Below are 16,161 nucleotides of genomic sequence, written 5' to 3'. Positions count from 1 at the left end.
ACTTTCGGAAGACCCCCCCCCCATCAGCCTTTTCTTTTATATCGTAAGCTTCTTAAAACGTTACTAGCTTAAGTTCAGAATAAAATCACGATTTTCTATTAACGGCTATTTCAAAAAAAAAAAATGTTTTGAACACTACTAACTGAAGTTCTTTCAACACAGTTTGCAATTTGGAGACGGAATTGTTTTTGTTGAGATAAGTGATTTCAATCATGCTTTTTATTTTAGATTTAAAATATTAACAACTCCATTTTATTTCAGTATTTAATTTGTGTATTTCTGTTTTATTAAATGCTAGCTTTTTTTCTAGTCCAATACCGGCTTCCATCTTATCTCGAAATTACTTATAACGGCACCAACTTACTTTCGGAAGACCCCCCCCCATCAGCCTTTTCTTTTATATCGTAAGCTTCTTAAAACGTTACTAGCTTAAGTTCAGAATAAAATCACGATTTTCTATTAACGGCTATTTAAAAAAAAAAAAATGTTTTGAACGCTACTAACTGAAGTTCTTTCAACACAGTTTGCAATTTGGAGACGGAATTGTTTTTGTTGAGATAAGTGATTTCAATCATGCTTTTTATTTTAGATTTAAAATATTAACAACTCCATTTTATTTCAGTATTTAATTTGTGTATTTCTGTTTTATTAAATGCTAGCTTTTTTTCTAGTCCAATACCGGCTTCCATCTTATCTCGAAATTACTTATAACGGCACCAACTTACTTTCGGAAGACCCCCCCCCATCAGCCTTTTGTTTTATATCGTAAGCTTCTTAAAACGTTACTAGCTTAAGTTCAGAATAAAATCACGATTTTCTATTAACGGCTAATTTCAAAAAAAAAAATGTTTTGAACGCTACTAACTGAAGTTCTTTCAACACAGTTTGCAATTTGGAGACGGAATTGTTTTTGTTGAGATAAGTGATTTCAATCATGCTTTTTATTTTAGATTTAAAATATTAACAACTCCATTTTATTTCAGTATTTAATTTGTGTATTTCTGTTTTATTAAATGCTAGCTTTTTTTCTAGTCCAATACCGGCTTCCATCTTATCTCGAAATTACTTATAACGGCACCAACTTACTTTCGGAAGACCCCCCCCCCCATCAGCCTTTTCTTTTATATCGTAAGCTTCTTAAAACGTTACTAGCTTAAGTTCAGAATAAAATCACGATTTTCTATTAACGGCTATTTAAAAAAAAAAAAATGTTTTGAACGCTACTAACTGAAGTTCTTTCAACACAGTTTGCAATTTGGAGACGGAATTGTTTTTGTTGAGATAAGTGATTTCAATCATGCTTTTTATTTTAGATTTAAAATATTAACAACTCCATTTTATTTCAGTATTTAATTTGTGTATTTCTGTTTTATTAAATGCTAGCTTTTTTTCTAGTCCAATACCGGCTTCCATCTTATCTCGAAATTACTTATAACGGCACCAACTTACTTTCGGAAGACCCCCCCCCATCAGCCTTTTCTTTTATATCGTAAGCTTCTTAAAACGTTACTAGCTTAAGTTCAGAATAAAATCACGATTTTCTATTAACGGCTATTTAAAAAAAAAAAAATGTTTTGAACGCTACTAACTGAAGTTCTTTCAACACAGTTTGCAATTTGGAGACGGAATTGTTTTTGTTGAGATAAGTGATTTCAATCATGCTTTTTATTTTAGATTTAAAATATTAACAACTCCATTTTATTTCAGTATTTAATTTGTGTATTTCTGTTTTATTAAATGCTAGCTTTTTTTCTAGTCCAATACCGGCTTCCATCTTATCTCGAAATTACTTATAACGGCACCAACTTACTTTCGGAAGACCCCCCCCCATCAGCCTTTTCTTTTATATCGTAAGCTTCTTAAAACGTTACTAGCTTAAGTTCAGAATAAAATCACGATTTTCTATTAACGGCTATTTCAAAAAAAAAAAATGTTTTGAACACTACTAACTGAAGTTCTTTCAACACAGTTTGCAATTTGGAGACGGAATTGTTTTTGTTGAGATAAGTGATTTCAATCATGCTTTTTATTTTAGATTTAAAATATTAACAACTCCATTTTATTTCAGTATTTAATTTGTGTATTTCTGTTTTATTAAATGCTAGCTTTTTTTCTAGTCCAATACCGGCTTCCATCTTATCTCGAAATTACTTATAACGGCACCAACTTACTTTCGGAAGACCCCCCCCCATCAGCCTTTTCTTTTATATCGTAAGCTTCTTAAAACGTTACTAGCTTAAGTTCAGAATAAAATCACGATTTTCTATTAACGGCTATTTAAAAAAAAAAAAATGTTTTGAACGCTACTAACTGAAGTTCTTTCAACACAGTTTGCAATTTGGAGACGGAATTGTTTTTGTTGAGATAAGTGATTTCAATCATGCTTTTTATTTTAGATTTAAAATATTAACAACTCCATTTTATTTCAGTATTTAATTTGTGTATTTCTGTTTTATTAAATGCTAGCTTTTTTTCTAGTCCAATACCGGCTTCCATCTTATCTCGAAATTACTTATAACGGCACCAACTTACTTTCGGAAGACCCCCCCCCATCAGCCTTTTCTTTTATATCGTAAGCTTCTTAAAACGTTACTAGCTTAAGTTCAGAATAAAATCACGATTTTCTATTAACGGCTATTTAAAAAAAAAAAAATGTTTTGAACGCTACTAACTGAAGTTCTTTCAACACAGTTTGCAATTTGGAGACGGAATTGTTTTTGTTGAGATAAGTGATTTCAATCATGCTTTTTATTTTAGATTTAAAATATTAACAACTCCATTTTATTTCAGTATTTAATTTGTGTATTTCTGTTTTATTAAATGCTAGCTTTTTTTCTAGTCCAATACCGGCTTCCATCTTATCTCGAAATTACTTATAACGGCACCAACTTACTTTCGGAAGACCCCCCCCCATCAGCCTTTTCTTTTATATCGTAAGCTTCTTAAAACGTTACTAGCTTAAGTTCAGAATAAAATCACGATTTTCTATTAACGGCTATTTCAAAAAAAAAAAATGTTTTGAACACTACTAACTGAAGTTCTTTCAACACAGTTTGCAATTTGGAGACGGAATTGTTTTTGTTGAGATAAGTGATTTCAATCATGCTTTTTATTTTAGATTTAAAATATTAACAACTCCATTTTATTTCAGTATTTAATTTGTGTATTTCTGTTTTATTAAATGCTAGCTTTTTTTCTAGTCCAATACCGGCTTCCATCTTATCTCGAAATTACTTATAACGGCACCAACTTACTTTCGGAAGACCCCCCCCCCATCAGCCTTTTCTTTTATATCGTAAGCTTCTTAAAACGTTACTAGCTTAAGTTCAGAATAAAATCACGATTTTCTATTAACGGCTATTTAAAAAAAAAAAAATGTTTTGAACGCTACTAACTGAAGTTCTTTCAACACAGTTTGCAATTTGGAGACGGAATTGTTTTTGTTGAGATAAGTGATTTCAATCATGCTTTTTATTTTAGATTTAAAATATTAACAACTCCATTTTATTTCAGTATTTAATTTGTGTATTTCTGTTTTATTAAATGCTAGCTTTTTTTCTAGTCCAATACCGGCTTCCATCTTATCTCGAAATTACTTATAACGGCACCAACTTACTTTCGGAAGACCCCCCCCCATCAGCCTTTTCTTTTATATCGTAAGCTTCTTAAAACGTTACTAGCTTAAGTTCAGAATAAAATCACGATTTTCTATTAACGGCTATTTCAAAAAAAAAAAATGTTTTGAACGCTACTAACTGAAGTTCTTTCAACACAGTTTGCAATTTGGAGACGGAATTGTTTTTGTTGAGATAAGTGATTTCAATCATGCTTTTTATTTTAGATTTAAAATATTAACAACTCCATTTTATTTCAGTATTTAATTTGTGTATTTCTGTTTTATTAAATGCTAGCTTTTTTTCTAGTCCAATACCGGCTTCCATCTTATCTCGAAATTACTTATAACGGCACCAACTTACTTTCGGAAGACCCCCCCCCCATCAGCCTTTTCTTTTATATCGTAAGCTTCTTAAAACGTTACTAGCTTAAGTTCAGAATAAAATCACGATTTTCTATTAACGGCTATTTCAAAAAAAAAAAATGTTTTGAACACTACTAACTGAAGTTCTTTCAACACAGTTTGCAATTTGGAGACGGAATTGTTTTTGTTGAGATAAGTGATTTCAATCATGCTTTTTATTTTAGATTTAAAATATTAACAACTCCATTTTATTTCAGTATTTAATTTGTGTATTTCTGTTTTATTAAATGCTAGCCTTTTTTTTTTTTTTTTTTTTTTTTTCCTCGTACATATGTTTATTTATCCACCGAGTTGATAGCAAAAATTACGAATTATACTCATTTTTAGTTCGTGTTAGGGGAATCTATCACCATACTTTCCCTTAAACACGTCCGTTGGACTTTTATTAAGTACAATACTTAATAGTTTTTTTTTTTTTTTTTTTTTTTTAATGGAGAGTAGAAAACGCATTGTGGATGCGTTATCGGCAGCTCCTGTTACTCTCGCTTCTTCTTATTTGTCCCTCAGTCCTCATTTTTTTAAATGAGTGATTTTTCGGACAAAGGGAGAAGAAAAAGCTGTTTTCTAGGTTGGCAGTATTTTTGCGAACAGTTGGCTGAGATGGCGGAAATTTTCTGTTTCTATGTCTATCCTTGTAGCCATGTCACTAGTAAGGGTGCTGGAGGTAAACGTTTTGTCTGGGCTGACGTTATCCGCCTGATAGTCAGGGACCCGAACCTTGGATTAACCACTAAGGAGGCTGTCCTATCAGCAGGTGCAAAGTACTGGGGCTGCTGTATTGCCATTTGGTGAATGGATTCTGGACCATGCAGTAGCTTCTGGTGGGGCCTCTCGATGCCATACTAGTGGGTAATTGTTACGGCTTTACCTTATCATTAACTACAAATAAAAAAAAAAAAAAAAAAATTCTTCGTTTCTTTTTCTCTCTTAATTTCCCCTCTCTGTCCTGCTCTAAGTAAATCTGTCGACCTAGTCCACAAATTCCAAAATTTCATCATGACAAGTTTCAAGAAAAAATACACGATTAAACCCGGTTCCCCAACTTCCAACGTAGACCCCTACTACCATGTCTCCTTCTCCAACATCAGGGGTCTTCGTTCTAACCTTCCAGAGGTTGAAACCCAATTACAGGAGACTAAACCAGACCTTTTATTTTTAAGTGAAACTGGCATTGGACAGGCTATTTCCCTAGATGAGTTTGCAATTTCAGGATACTCTAACTTAACTTCTAAATCTGACCCCCAAGATCGCCATGGGCATGGAATATGTGCCTATATTAAAGATAGCTTTCCATGTGGGAGGGACATCTCCAGGGAAGATCCTAACTTACCCTATATGTGCTTCCGGGTTGCTTTAGCTCACACTACTGCATTTATATTTACTCTCTATCGCCCCCACAACAGTGGAGTTACTATCTTTCAAAGCATATCTGAGAAAATTGACCAAGTCCTTTCTACTTATCCTTCAGCTAACATTCACGTATGTGGAGACTTCAATGTTCACAACGTTGAATGGTTGACCCACTCAAACAAGACCGATGATGAGGGGAGGTTCTGTCATGATTTCTCCATTGCCTATGACCTCACTCAGATTGTTCAGGAACCTACCCGTGTGCCCGATAATGATGGCCAGTATGCGAGCCTACTAGACCTTTTTCTCACAACTTGCCCTGAACTATGTTCAGTTTCTGTTCTGTCGCCTCTTGGATCTTCCGACCACTCTGTTGTATCAATTAAGATAAAAATGAAATGTAATAAGTCCCCAGATGTACCTCTTCATCGTACAGTATATCGATACACTAAGGCTGACTGGGATAGCTTCCGTACATTTATATCTGATCTACCTCTGCATTCCATGTTTAAAAAGGATGTGTCCTCTATAGTATTAGACCTAACTGAATGGTTAATTGTAGGTATTGACCATTTCATACCCTCTAAAAAGTTTCAGAAAAAACCTAACAGCCAGCCATGGTTCTCTCCAGAATGTGCTGCTGCTATTGCGCACAGAAATCACTTTTTCCACTGCTTCAAACGTAATAGATGTATGGAAACTAAAGCCGTTTTCAGGACTGCCAGCAACCATTGTAAGAAAGTAATAAGGAACGCAAGAGAGTTGTATGCTCAATCTGTTAAGTCCAAAGTAGCTGAGCAGCGGCTTGGTTCCCACCAGTTTTGGCAAATAGCAAACAGAATCCTGAACAGAAGCGTGTGCTCCATCCCAACTATTATCAATGGACCTGAGGTAATCTCGTCAGCATCAGACAAAGCCAAACTCTTTGTCAAGAACTTTGCAGCAAATTCTACCCTTTGCGACCAAGACCGCCAACCCCCAATATTTCCTCCTGTATCAGAAAACACGCTATGTGATATACGTATATCTGTACGTGATGTTGCGAAGCTAATCAAAAACCTTGATTCGAGTAAAGCAACTGGCCCTGATGGTATTCCAATTATAGTACTCAAAAAACTTCAACCTGAATTAGCGCCCATACTTACAAAACTGTTTAAATGTTGTCTTAAGGAGAATAGTTTCCCATCTCCCTGGAAAACCTCATCAGTATGCCCTGTATTTAAGAATTCAGGTGATCGCTCATCCCCCTCTCAGTACAGGCCAATAAGTCTCCTGTGCGTCATGAGTAAGTTGCTAGAATCTGTGTTAAATACAGAAGTAATCAAACATCTCAACAAAAATAACCTTCTTAGTGACACTCAATATGGTTTCCGTTCTGCTAGATCTACAGCAGATGTCATTACAGTTATATCGCATAGGATTAGCAAATCTCTCGACGGTGGCAATCTTTCTAGAGCAATTGCTCTTGACATATCTAAAGCCTTTGATAGGGTATGGCATAAAGGTTTACTTCATAAGATCGCTAGCTATGGTATAGCTGGAAAAGTCTTCTCAATTATTAAATCATTTCTTTCTGATAGGTTCATAAGAGTAGTAGTTGAGGGGCAAAAATCAGAAGCTCACAGTATTAATGCCGGTGTCCCTCAGGGATCAATCCTGGGCCCAACTCTTTTCCTGATCTACATTAATGATCTTCCAAATCATATCCTTACATCATTTGTAGACATTTATGCTGACGACACTACCATTTATGGTACCACATCTAAGACAGTAAACGAGCAAGTTCTCTCCAATTCTCTCTCCTCTGATCTTGAGCACGTAGTACAATGGGGAAAGGAGTGGCTGGTTACTTTTAATGCATCTAAAACCAAGCTTCTCTCTTTACATCATCAACATTCTAATCCACATTTGTCATCAATTGAAATGAATGGCTCTCGTCTTCAGGAGGCCTCAAGTTTTGACAAGCTTCTGGGCTTGACCATTACTCCTGATCTTAAATGGAACACGTATATCAAATCTGTTGCCAAGGCCGCTGGAAAAATGGTGGGATCTTTCTATCGATCCAGTAGATATCTCACTGCTGATGGTATTCTCTACCTATATAAGAGCCAGGTACGTCCAAGGATGGAATACTGTTGCCACATCTGGGCAGGAGCTGCTAGAAAGGACTTGTCCTGCCTTGATAGAGTTCAAAATAGACTTCGTAGCCTCGTAGGAGATGTCCTTTTCTCCTCCTTGCAACCTCTATCTCACAGAAGAGATGTTGCGAGTTTGTCTCTGATGTATCGTTATTTTCATGGAAAGTGTTCAACTGAGCTTCAATCTTTGGTCCCCCCTCGCCAAACTTTCACAAGAAACACTCGTCTAGCTGTAAACACTATCAATAATTTCCCCCACTCTTTATCTGTGGCTAAACCTAAACGTAGATTCCATGAACAAAGCTTCTTTCTTAGAACTGCACGCCTGTGGAATTGTCTTCCGTTTTCCTGCTTTCCGGCTGACTACAATATGGTTGTGTTCAAGTCTAAAGTAAATAAGTTCTTGATGAGCCGTTCCATATAAGTTATTAAATTTACCAAATTTTCATTACTAATGATTACTATATTGACCAATTTCTACTGTACACTCTTTAACCCTTATCCTTGAGTGGCCTCTGGGCCTTGATAATGTGGTGATGCCTTTGTAAAAAAAAAAAAAAAAAAAAAAAAAAAACCCATCCAATGCGGTCCATGCTTTTGAGATGCAAATTCCGATATCTCTCTCTGTGGAAACTATGTTGCTGTCCAGATACGTAAACTCAGCAACTTCTTTCAGTGTTGATCCAACCAAAGCTCTGATCACTCCCTTCACATTGAAAGTCATAAACTTTGTCTTATCCGCATTTATGTGGAGACCAATGTCATTTGCAGACTTTTCTAGCTTACATAACAGTGTTTGCGCATCAGCAGTGTTGTTCACGAACAAAGCAATATCGTCTGAGTAATCTGCATCATGTTAGAGATGGGAATAACATTCAAGATCACGTAAGAGGCATTGATGACGTTCTCTCATTACTGCTGTGAGGGACGTCAAAACAGTAACGAGAGAATGAGGTAATAAATGTTGTTGTACAATAATAAAAAAACAGGTTGAAGTTCTTTTCTATTTTTGTCTCCTTTTGAACTGAAAACTACAACGTGTTGGTTCCAGGACAACAGTACTTGCATACAAAATGTCTAGTGAAGCATATACACATCGTTCAACAAACGCTCAAGTACACTTTACAGATGCATACATTGAAGACGATCCGACTCATATTCAAACTTGTAAAAAAAATTTAATACCTATCTGTATTTGGACCTACAACATTATCTTCATTACTTAATAACATTGCGGAAATATACCTTATCAGTTGTTTCCAGATAAATTCGACGCTAAAGTAACTAACCTGAAAAAAAATAAAAGCATGGAATAAAAGGGGGGGGGAGAATAAAATATAAAGGTCTTGCTTTAAAACAAAGAAGAGATTTTATTCACAATAAAATTAGTTGCAAATTTTTCCCTTTGCGGGCATTAAATTTAAAAAATGCCAAAGTAACATATAATGAAAAAATAACTGGTTCTTATAATGAACGAATGCAATAATATGATGCATAATAGTAGTTCTCACACTCTCATATTTAGTAAATTTTAGGAGCGTACTCACAAATTGAAAGCCAGTCAGGCAAGTGCCTTTTTCTTTTTTTTTTTCGTTTAAAGTTCTTTTATAAATTTCTCTCTTTCCATATTTGCATGCAAACCGTAGACAAACAGATGGATTTCAGAAGCATGCCGCATCACATGTCCGGGGTATTCTTGCTGGGGTTTCTTCTTTGTAGGATGCTCCAAAATTCCTTGTCACGTAAAATAAGGTCTTTTTTAAAATAATTACACTCCTTCAAAAATATGTGCAAAACCGTAGCCACATAGATATTTTTCAGAAGCATGCCTCATCGCATGCCCGGGGTATTCTTGCCGGGTTTTCTTCTTTGAAGGAGGCTCATCAAAATTCCATTTTCAGCGCCGGCCAATGAAATGAACGTCCAATATTCTCGTCACCGGAATTTTAAAAGAGGGCGTATCTTGCGCTCGGCTCGTGACGTCATCACGGAGCTAGCATTTCCCTTTTCTCCAAATTAAAGGAAGTTTCGTACAAACCTAAAATGTACGAAACTAAGAATCAAAAAAGATACGAAATACAAAAAATCAAATACAAGAACCAGATAAAAAATAATAAATGTAAACGGGGGGGGGGATGCACCATTATTGGTACAAAAAAAAATTCCAACAGAACACTGCCAGACATATAAATTAGCTTTGTATGAAATTTGCAAGCAGAAATCAGGTAGTAATATTTGTTATTTTCATTCTGTTTTAATAAGAAATAATGGTGAGAATTTAAATGTGGTCATGCAGACAGAAATGATGATGCAGCAGTTGCCCTGAAAAGCATAAAAAAATCCAAAAGCTCACTACGAGGATCTTCCAAAAGTGAAATACTGATTGAAACCCATCTGATAAATCTTACCGTGACATTTATCGCATGGGTTTTTACCAGTATTTTTATTTTATTTTTTTTTAAACCATTATCAAGACTTCGAAAAATGTAAGAGTCACATCATGGCCATATTTTCTTGTTCTCACATACCGCTTGACACTACTTGTTTTTCAAAGCGAATAAACGTTTTAAAGTAAGTAAAAACACTAAAAACTCTTTTCAACTAGGTAGACGAGTAATTTATCTTGTCTTTGATAACATTTATTTGTTATATATTTGTTTTTGATGATATTTATTTGTTATATATTTGTTTTTGATAACATTTATTTGTTATATATTTGTTTTTGATAACATTTATTTATTATATATTTGTTTTTGATAACATTTATTTGTTATGTATTTGTCTTTGATAACATTTATTTATTATATATTTGTTTTTGATGATATTTATTTGTTATATATTTGTTTTGATGACATTTTTGTACGTCTATCTATTGTAAAACAGATCTGTTTTTATTTTAAAAGAGACAAGTGAAGACATTCACTGAATTTGTTGAAGTTTGTGAAACTTTTTGGTAAATCAAACATGAAGAAAAATGAATAAATTAAAGCAATAAAAAAATGAAACATTGATTACTAAAACATTTGTTGGATTAAAGGTGCTTCTTCAGAATAAGAATAAAAACGGAAATATTGAATTTCAATCCAACCCAATCGTATGTACTTAATTTTCATGTCGAAATTAGTAAAATATCCAAAAATCATGAAAGATGATAAAGTAGAAAATTAATTGTTAATGAAAATAGTTTTCAAAAAAAATTACAAGTTATACTTGAATAATAAACAAATTAAGTAGGTGATGCCACTATAATAAAGATCCTTAACCCATGGATTTTCAAAGATGGGTTAAGAATTTTTCTTTATAATTCCTTGTTACATTTCTTTAAAAAAATGATGGCAGATGAATGACTTGTGGAATCGTGAAAGTACATTTTTTTTTTATGTAATATAATGCAGTAATATGTGATCAATTTCGACATTACAAATGTTGTAAGTATTAGGGGTCTCATAGTTAACTGATTCACTGAAACTAAAAATGTTGTATAGTCAGGGATAAAACGTGTCATATGTTATATAGAGTGGATGAGATATTAAAACAGTCTTATTACATATTGAGAGTGGTGGGAGATATTTTTCTTATAACGGCACCAGATAAAAACGTATGTATTGTTTAGCCAGGGGATATGATATCGACATATAAACTGAGTCATGTTGTATCATAGTGTTATCACACGGGTATATATTACAGTTCATATTTACATAAGGTATCATTTTTTTATAAGAATAATAATGTATGCTTCATACCTTCTTTCTTCAAGAGTTCTTCTATCTTCACTTCTGAGCTCCGTGATGAAACATGAAATAAGCAACATCATAACCAATTGATACCTCTGTTCTTCCTTCTTTTGTGAAACCACAGAACAACATTTTATATTTTTAAAATATAAATTTATTTCAGTCGTCTCAAATAGTCTTCACAGAGTCTGCATTTCATCTACATGCTTATTCTATCCAGCCTCGCTTCCTGGTCGTCTGTTCACTCCCGTGACCAAGCTCCAACTCCCCCGTCTGTTCACTCTCGTGATCAAACTCCAACTCCCGACTGACTAAAACTCCTGACTTCTTGACCTCAGTTCTGGTGACATAACCAATTAAAAGACATGTCTTCTTAACGTGACCTCCTCATCACGTACGCCCTCAAGGTTATCTTGTTTATATTTAATCTAGCTAATTTAGGTAAACATCTTCAGCTAAAACCCACTGCTATACTTTGTTCTATAAACAATAAATAACTCTCAATATGAACTATTTTAAGAATATCATTGAATAGATAGATAAATAGTTAGACAGATCGATAATAACTAATTAACTTTGAACAATGCTAATTATCCAACAAAAATACTTAACAAACAAAAATACTTAATAAACGCATGTAGTTCACAAGTACATAAATACACATTTATTACAAATTGACAAATGTAAAGAATAAAGTAACATCACAATATAGAACAACAATAATTTGGTACTCACTTTAGAAGTGGTTAGAGCTCTACTCAGTCTCTCAAGTGGGCACAGTTCCCACGAGGAGTAAAAACATACCTTTCCTTGTCAAGGACGGGACTCACTATGTGTCAAGGGAAGTAACTCTTAATCGATGTTCTTTGTCCATATTCCCTCACACAATTAAGTATATAATATCGCTCTTAGGTGAAATTGACATGAAAATAAAGATAGAATTTGTTTTGGATGGAAATTCAATTTTCGATTTTCGTTCTGATCACAAAGAAGCACGAAATTGAATTAATATTTGGTGCTTATTCAGATACAATTGATAAATCGACTTAAAAAAAAAAATTCATTTTAAGCAAAAACAATATTACATACTTACGTCAAACTAGTAATATATTAAAACATTATGAAAATTCATTGAATTTGTAGCGACCTCCACATATGGCCGGAACAAATCTTCGGCAGAGACATTTTCAAAGCAATCACTGTTTCAACATCTATGTATATCAGAACGCACAGGCACACAGTGTCATAATTTACCTATCTGCACACATGCGATAAAGGAATTACATTGCACTCCACGTGCAGTGATACACCACACAGGCTAAAATATTCCAGAACACCTCTATATAAGGTTTTAACTGCCAAAATTCAAACAGTCCAGGATCAGTTCTACAAGTAAATATCACCACTGCCCGTCCTTAGCACATACGGCAGACTCTGTTTATTCAGACGTAAAACAGCTTTGGTGAGAATGCCACAAAATATTTACCTTAATTCTCATCATGGAAAGTTACCATATTGAACGAGAAATAATTCTTCTTAAACAAATGTTATTTTGAACTAGTTTTCTTATGTGACGAACGCGCACATGCTCGCATTTCGCTTACATGATTTAATGACTATTTTCTTCTCCTCAGAAAATAACCACATTCAAACCACGTGTGACACTCCATCCATAAAAATCAGTATTCTTAAGCTGCGTACCATTTTCACGAGACACTCATTTAGCTAAGACTGTCTAATGAACACTCATTGCAAGAAAAAACTAATGTTAGAATAATTTGAATTAATATTTCTCTAACACATAAATAAATTTTGTTATTTCATATTAATACAACGATTTTATTCATTTATTTGCGGACTATTATCCTCATCTTTTATAGCCGTTTAACAAAGTTTCGGCCAACTATTCCTCTGGCCTACATCGCGACAGGATAGGAATGTTGAAGCTTCAACTATATCTTCAGTAATTACTGCCTTCCATAGTTGTTGTCATCTCACCACGTTTTGGCCAACTAATCCTCTGGCTGGCTTTGGGTAGGATTGAAACCGCTATCTTCACACAATGCATACCTGGAACTATAGAGATTCAATGTTTCTATCCACTGCGTCATGGGCCCTGAAGGATGAGATTAATCGTCCGCAAATAATTAAATAAAAAATACTAATTACTCATCTCAAAAGAATTCCAATAATTAAATAATATATAATAATACAGCGATCTCGAGTTCTTTATCTAGTTATCAATTGTCGCTATTTTACGGAGTTATTTATGTTTTTATTTTATGCATGTGAGGATGTGATTTGGTGAAAACCTTGTGTTAGTCGGAGATCTTGTTAAATTTACCTTTAACGGTCCCACAGATACTCTACTACTTTCGACTTTTAGAGATTCCTGCAGTCCTACTCCTGCCCTGCACTTGCAACCGCAGTCTAAAAATTGGTAGATCCCGATTACGTACTGGTGGACGCCGACTCACAACCTTACAAGTTAGTGACTACTTCATCTAGTCCTACAAGTAGAATAACTATTGTGTTTTTAGTAAAGAAAAAAAAAAAAAAGAAAAAGTCTATCGCTACAAGGTTAAAATGTTGGTCGCCATGAACAAGTAATACGAATCTTAAATATTCGTTCGAGTTATCTCCCCTGTATATGAACTCTTCATCTACTTTATAACATCTAAGAAAAATACGATTTCCCACAAATTTTCCGATAAAATTTAATTTTAACTAAAAATAACTTTCTACTTGATAAATTTTCGTAATTTTTTAATATATTACTATTTTCGACATGGCAATTAAGTACGTAATATTGTTTTGCTTAAAACGACATATTGAAAAAACGATCTGTCGACTCTATCTTAACAAGCACTAATATTTAAAAAAAATGTTTTTTTTTTTATTTTAAAAACGAAAAGTTTCTTTTGTAAATTAAAATTCCAGAATAAATTAAAACGGTCATTATTTGAAAATGTGTGATTTTTTTAAATTTGACGTTTTATTTCTCCAGAATATTGTTTTATATCCCTTTTACCGATGAGAGTGACCGAACCTGAATCTGTTTCGTAAAAATTGATTGCCGCTAGGTGGCAGGTTTTCTGTATACGGCAACATGGCTGCTTTCTCTATTTTCTGCCGTAGAATAGGCCTTCCGATTTTTATCCGAACCTTAAATCCCTCGTCTCTGAAAATCCCCTGTCATCCACATATTCTCAAACAACCCTTCATATGTTTATCTAGCAGTCCAATAAAGAAACCGCACTGTAACGTTGGTACAATCGGCCATGTTGATCACGGTAAAACAACCCTGACCGCTGCCATCACCAAAGTCCTTTCTTTAGAGGGCAAAGCGAAATTTATTAGCTACAAAGAAATCGACCGAGCCCCGCAAGAGAAAAGTCGTGGTATAACCATCAACACTGCCTTGGTGGAGTACGAGAGCGACAGTCGTCACTATGCGCACACAGACTGCCCAGGCCATGTGGATTATATTAAAAACATGATTACTGGTGCCTCGCAGATGGATGGGGCGATTCTTGTCGTAGCAGCCACGGATGGTACGATGCCACAAACACGTGAACATCTCCTTCTTGTTAAACAAATCGGCGTTAAGAATATCGTCGTCTTCCTCAACAAGACCGATGTCGTAGATGATGAACTTATCGAGCTAGTGGAATTAGAAACCAGAGAACTGTTGGAAGAATATGGCTTTGACGGGAAAGCGACCCCCATTGTTCCTGGTTCTGCCCTTGGGGCTATGCAAGGAAACTCCGCGTCAGTTGAAGCCATAAAAAAGTTAATTAAAGCTGTCGACAATCACATTGTCATACCAGATCGCAACGTACAAGCCCCGTTTCTGCTTCCGATTGATTCGGTAGTTGCCATCAAAGGGAGGGGCACCGTCGCCGTAGGAACCGTGCAACAGGGCACGTTAAAGAAAGGTAATAACGTGGAACTGCTGGGACACGGATCCTGTTTCAAGTCCGTAGTTTCAGACATCCAAATCTTCAAAAACTCCGTGTCATCATGTGACGCTGGTGACAATGTCGGAGCTCTTTTGAGAGGTATGAAGGCGGAAGCTCTGGTCCGAGGCATGTTTGTATGTGAACCCGGTAATTTTAAGCAGTACGACGCATTCGATGCACAAATCTACATATTGACGCCAGAGGAGGGAGGACGAAGTAAACCGATAAGCCAGCGTTATATACAGCAATTATACAGTGCCACTTGGAACATAGCAAGTTGCGTTTATCTGCCCGAAAACGTGCCCATGCTTATGCCGGGTGACACTTTACGGACTAAGATCTTGCTTCGAAAACCAATGGTATTTATGACCGGACAACGATTTACGATCCGTGAGAATCAAATTACGGCCATTACTGGAATGGTCTTAGAACCTTTAGAAACAAAAACGGACGAAAAAATTCCAGGATTTAACTACGAACGCCCGAGATCTTATTTTATAGAAAGCGGTAATTATCTTGTAATGAGGAAAAGAAAGAAGAAAGTTAGTTAAAACCTCTGACAATTTCTCTTGTTGATTTTCTTTTTCGTTCTTTTCTAGAACAGTGTCTCTCCCACAAGAAATACTATTTTTGTTTAGTTTAAATTTAAGGTAATTATGCAGGGTAAAATCTGAAAATTCAGGGTACTTTTCTAGTTTATCACCGAAAATGGAGACGCCATTTTTTCGGGCACCTGACATTAGAATCAGAGGGAGAAATTAGTATTTTAAACTATGGCCGAAGTAGGAAAAAAAAAAAAAAATTAAACTAGATATTAATTACTTCTGGAAAGAACTATCACAAAAAGTAAATAAAAAAAGTGAAAGAGAACACATATCCGTAATTGTTTAATTGGAAATGTTTCGATTTAATTAATGAAAACGGGAAGGAGGAGGTTA

General features: G+C 34.8%; 1 protein-coding gene across 1 annotated transcript; it reads left to right on the top strand.

Annotated features, from left to right (window-relative positions):
- The first annotated feature begins 13,538 nt into the window (after positions 1–13,538).
- LOC145252490 (elongation factor Tu-like) lies at positions 13,539–15,783 on the top strand. The gene has a single exon (XM_080111925.1). The coding sequence runs from the start codon at positions 14,371–14,373 to the stop codon at positions 15,772–15,774; it is 1,404 nt and encodes a 467-aa protein (XP_079968051.1). The 5' UTR covers positions 13,539–14,370; the 3' UTR covers positions 15,775–15,783.
- The last annotated feature ends 378 nt before the right edge of the window (positions 15,784–16,161 follow it).

The sequence above is a fragment of the Euprymna scolopes genome, chromosome 29 (assembly GCF_053919585.1).
Source record: "Euprymna scolopes isolate OS-2025 chromosome 29, ASM5391958v1, whole genome shotgun sequence".
NCBI classification, from domain to species: domain Eukaryota; kingdom Metazoa; phylum Mollusca; class Cephalopoda; order Sepiida; family Sepiolidae; genus Euprymna; species Euprymna scolopes.
Note: the sequence above shows the minus strand (reverse complement) of the source record. Positions and strands in the feature narration are given on the sequence as shown.

Excerpts from the sequence above, each read along its gene's own strand:
- LOC145252490 (XM_080111925.1), top strand. The coding sequence starts at position 14,371 with ATGGCTGCTTTCTCTATTTTCTGCCGTAGAATAGGCCTTCCGATTTTT.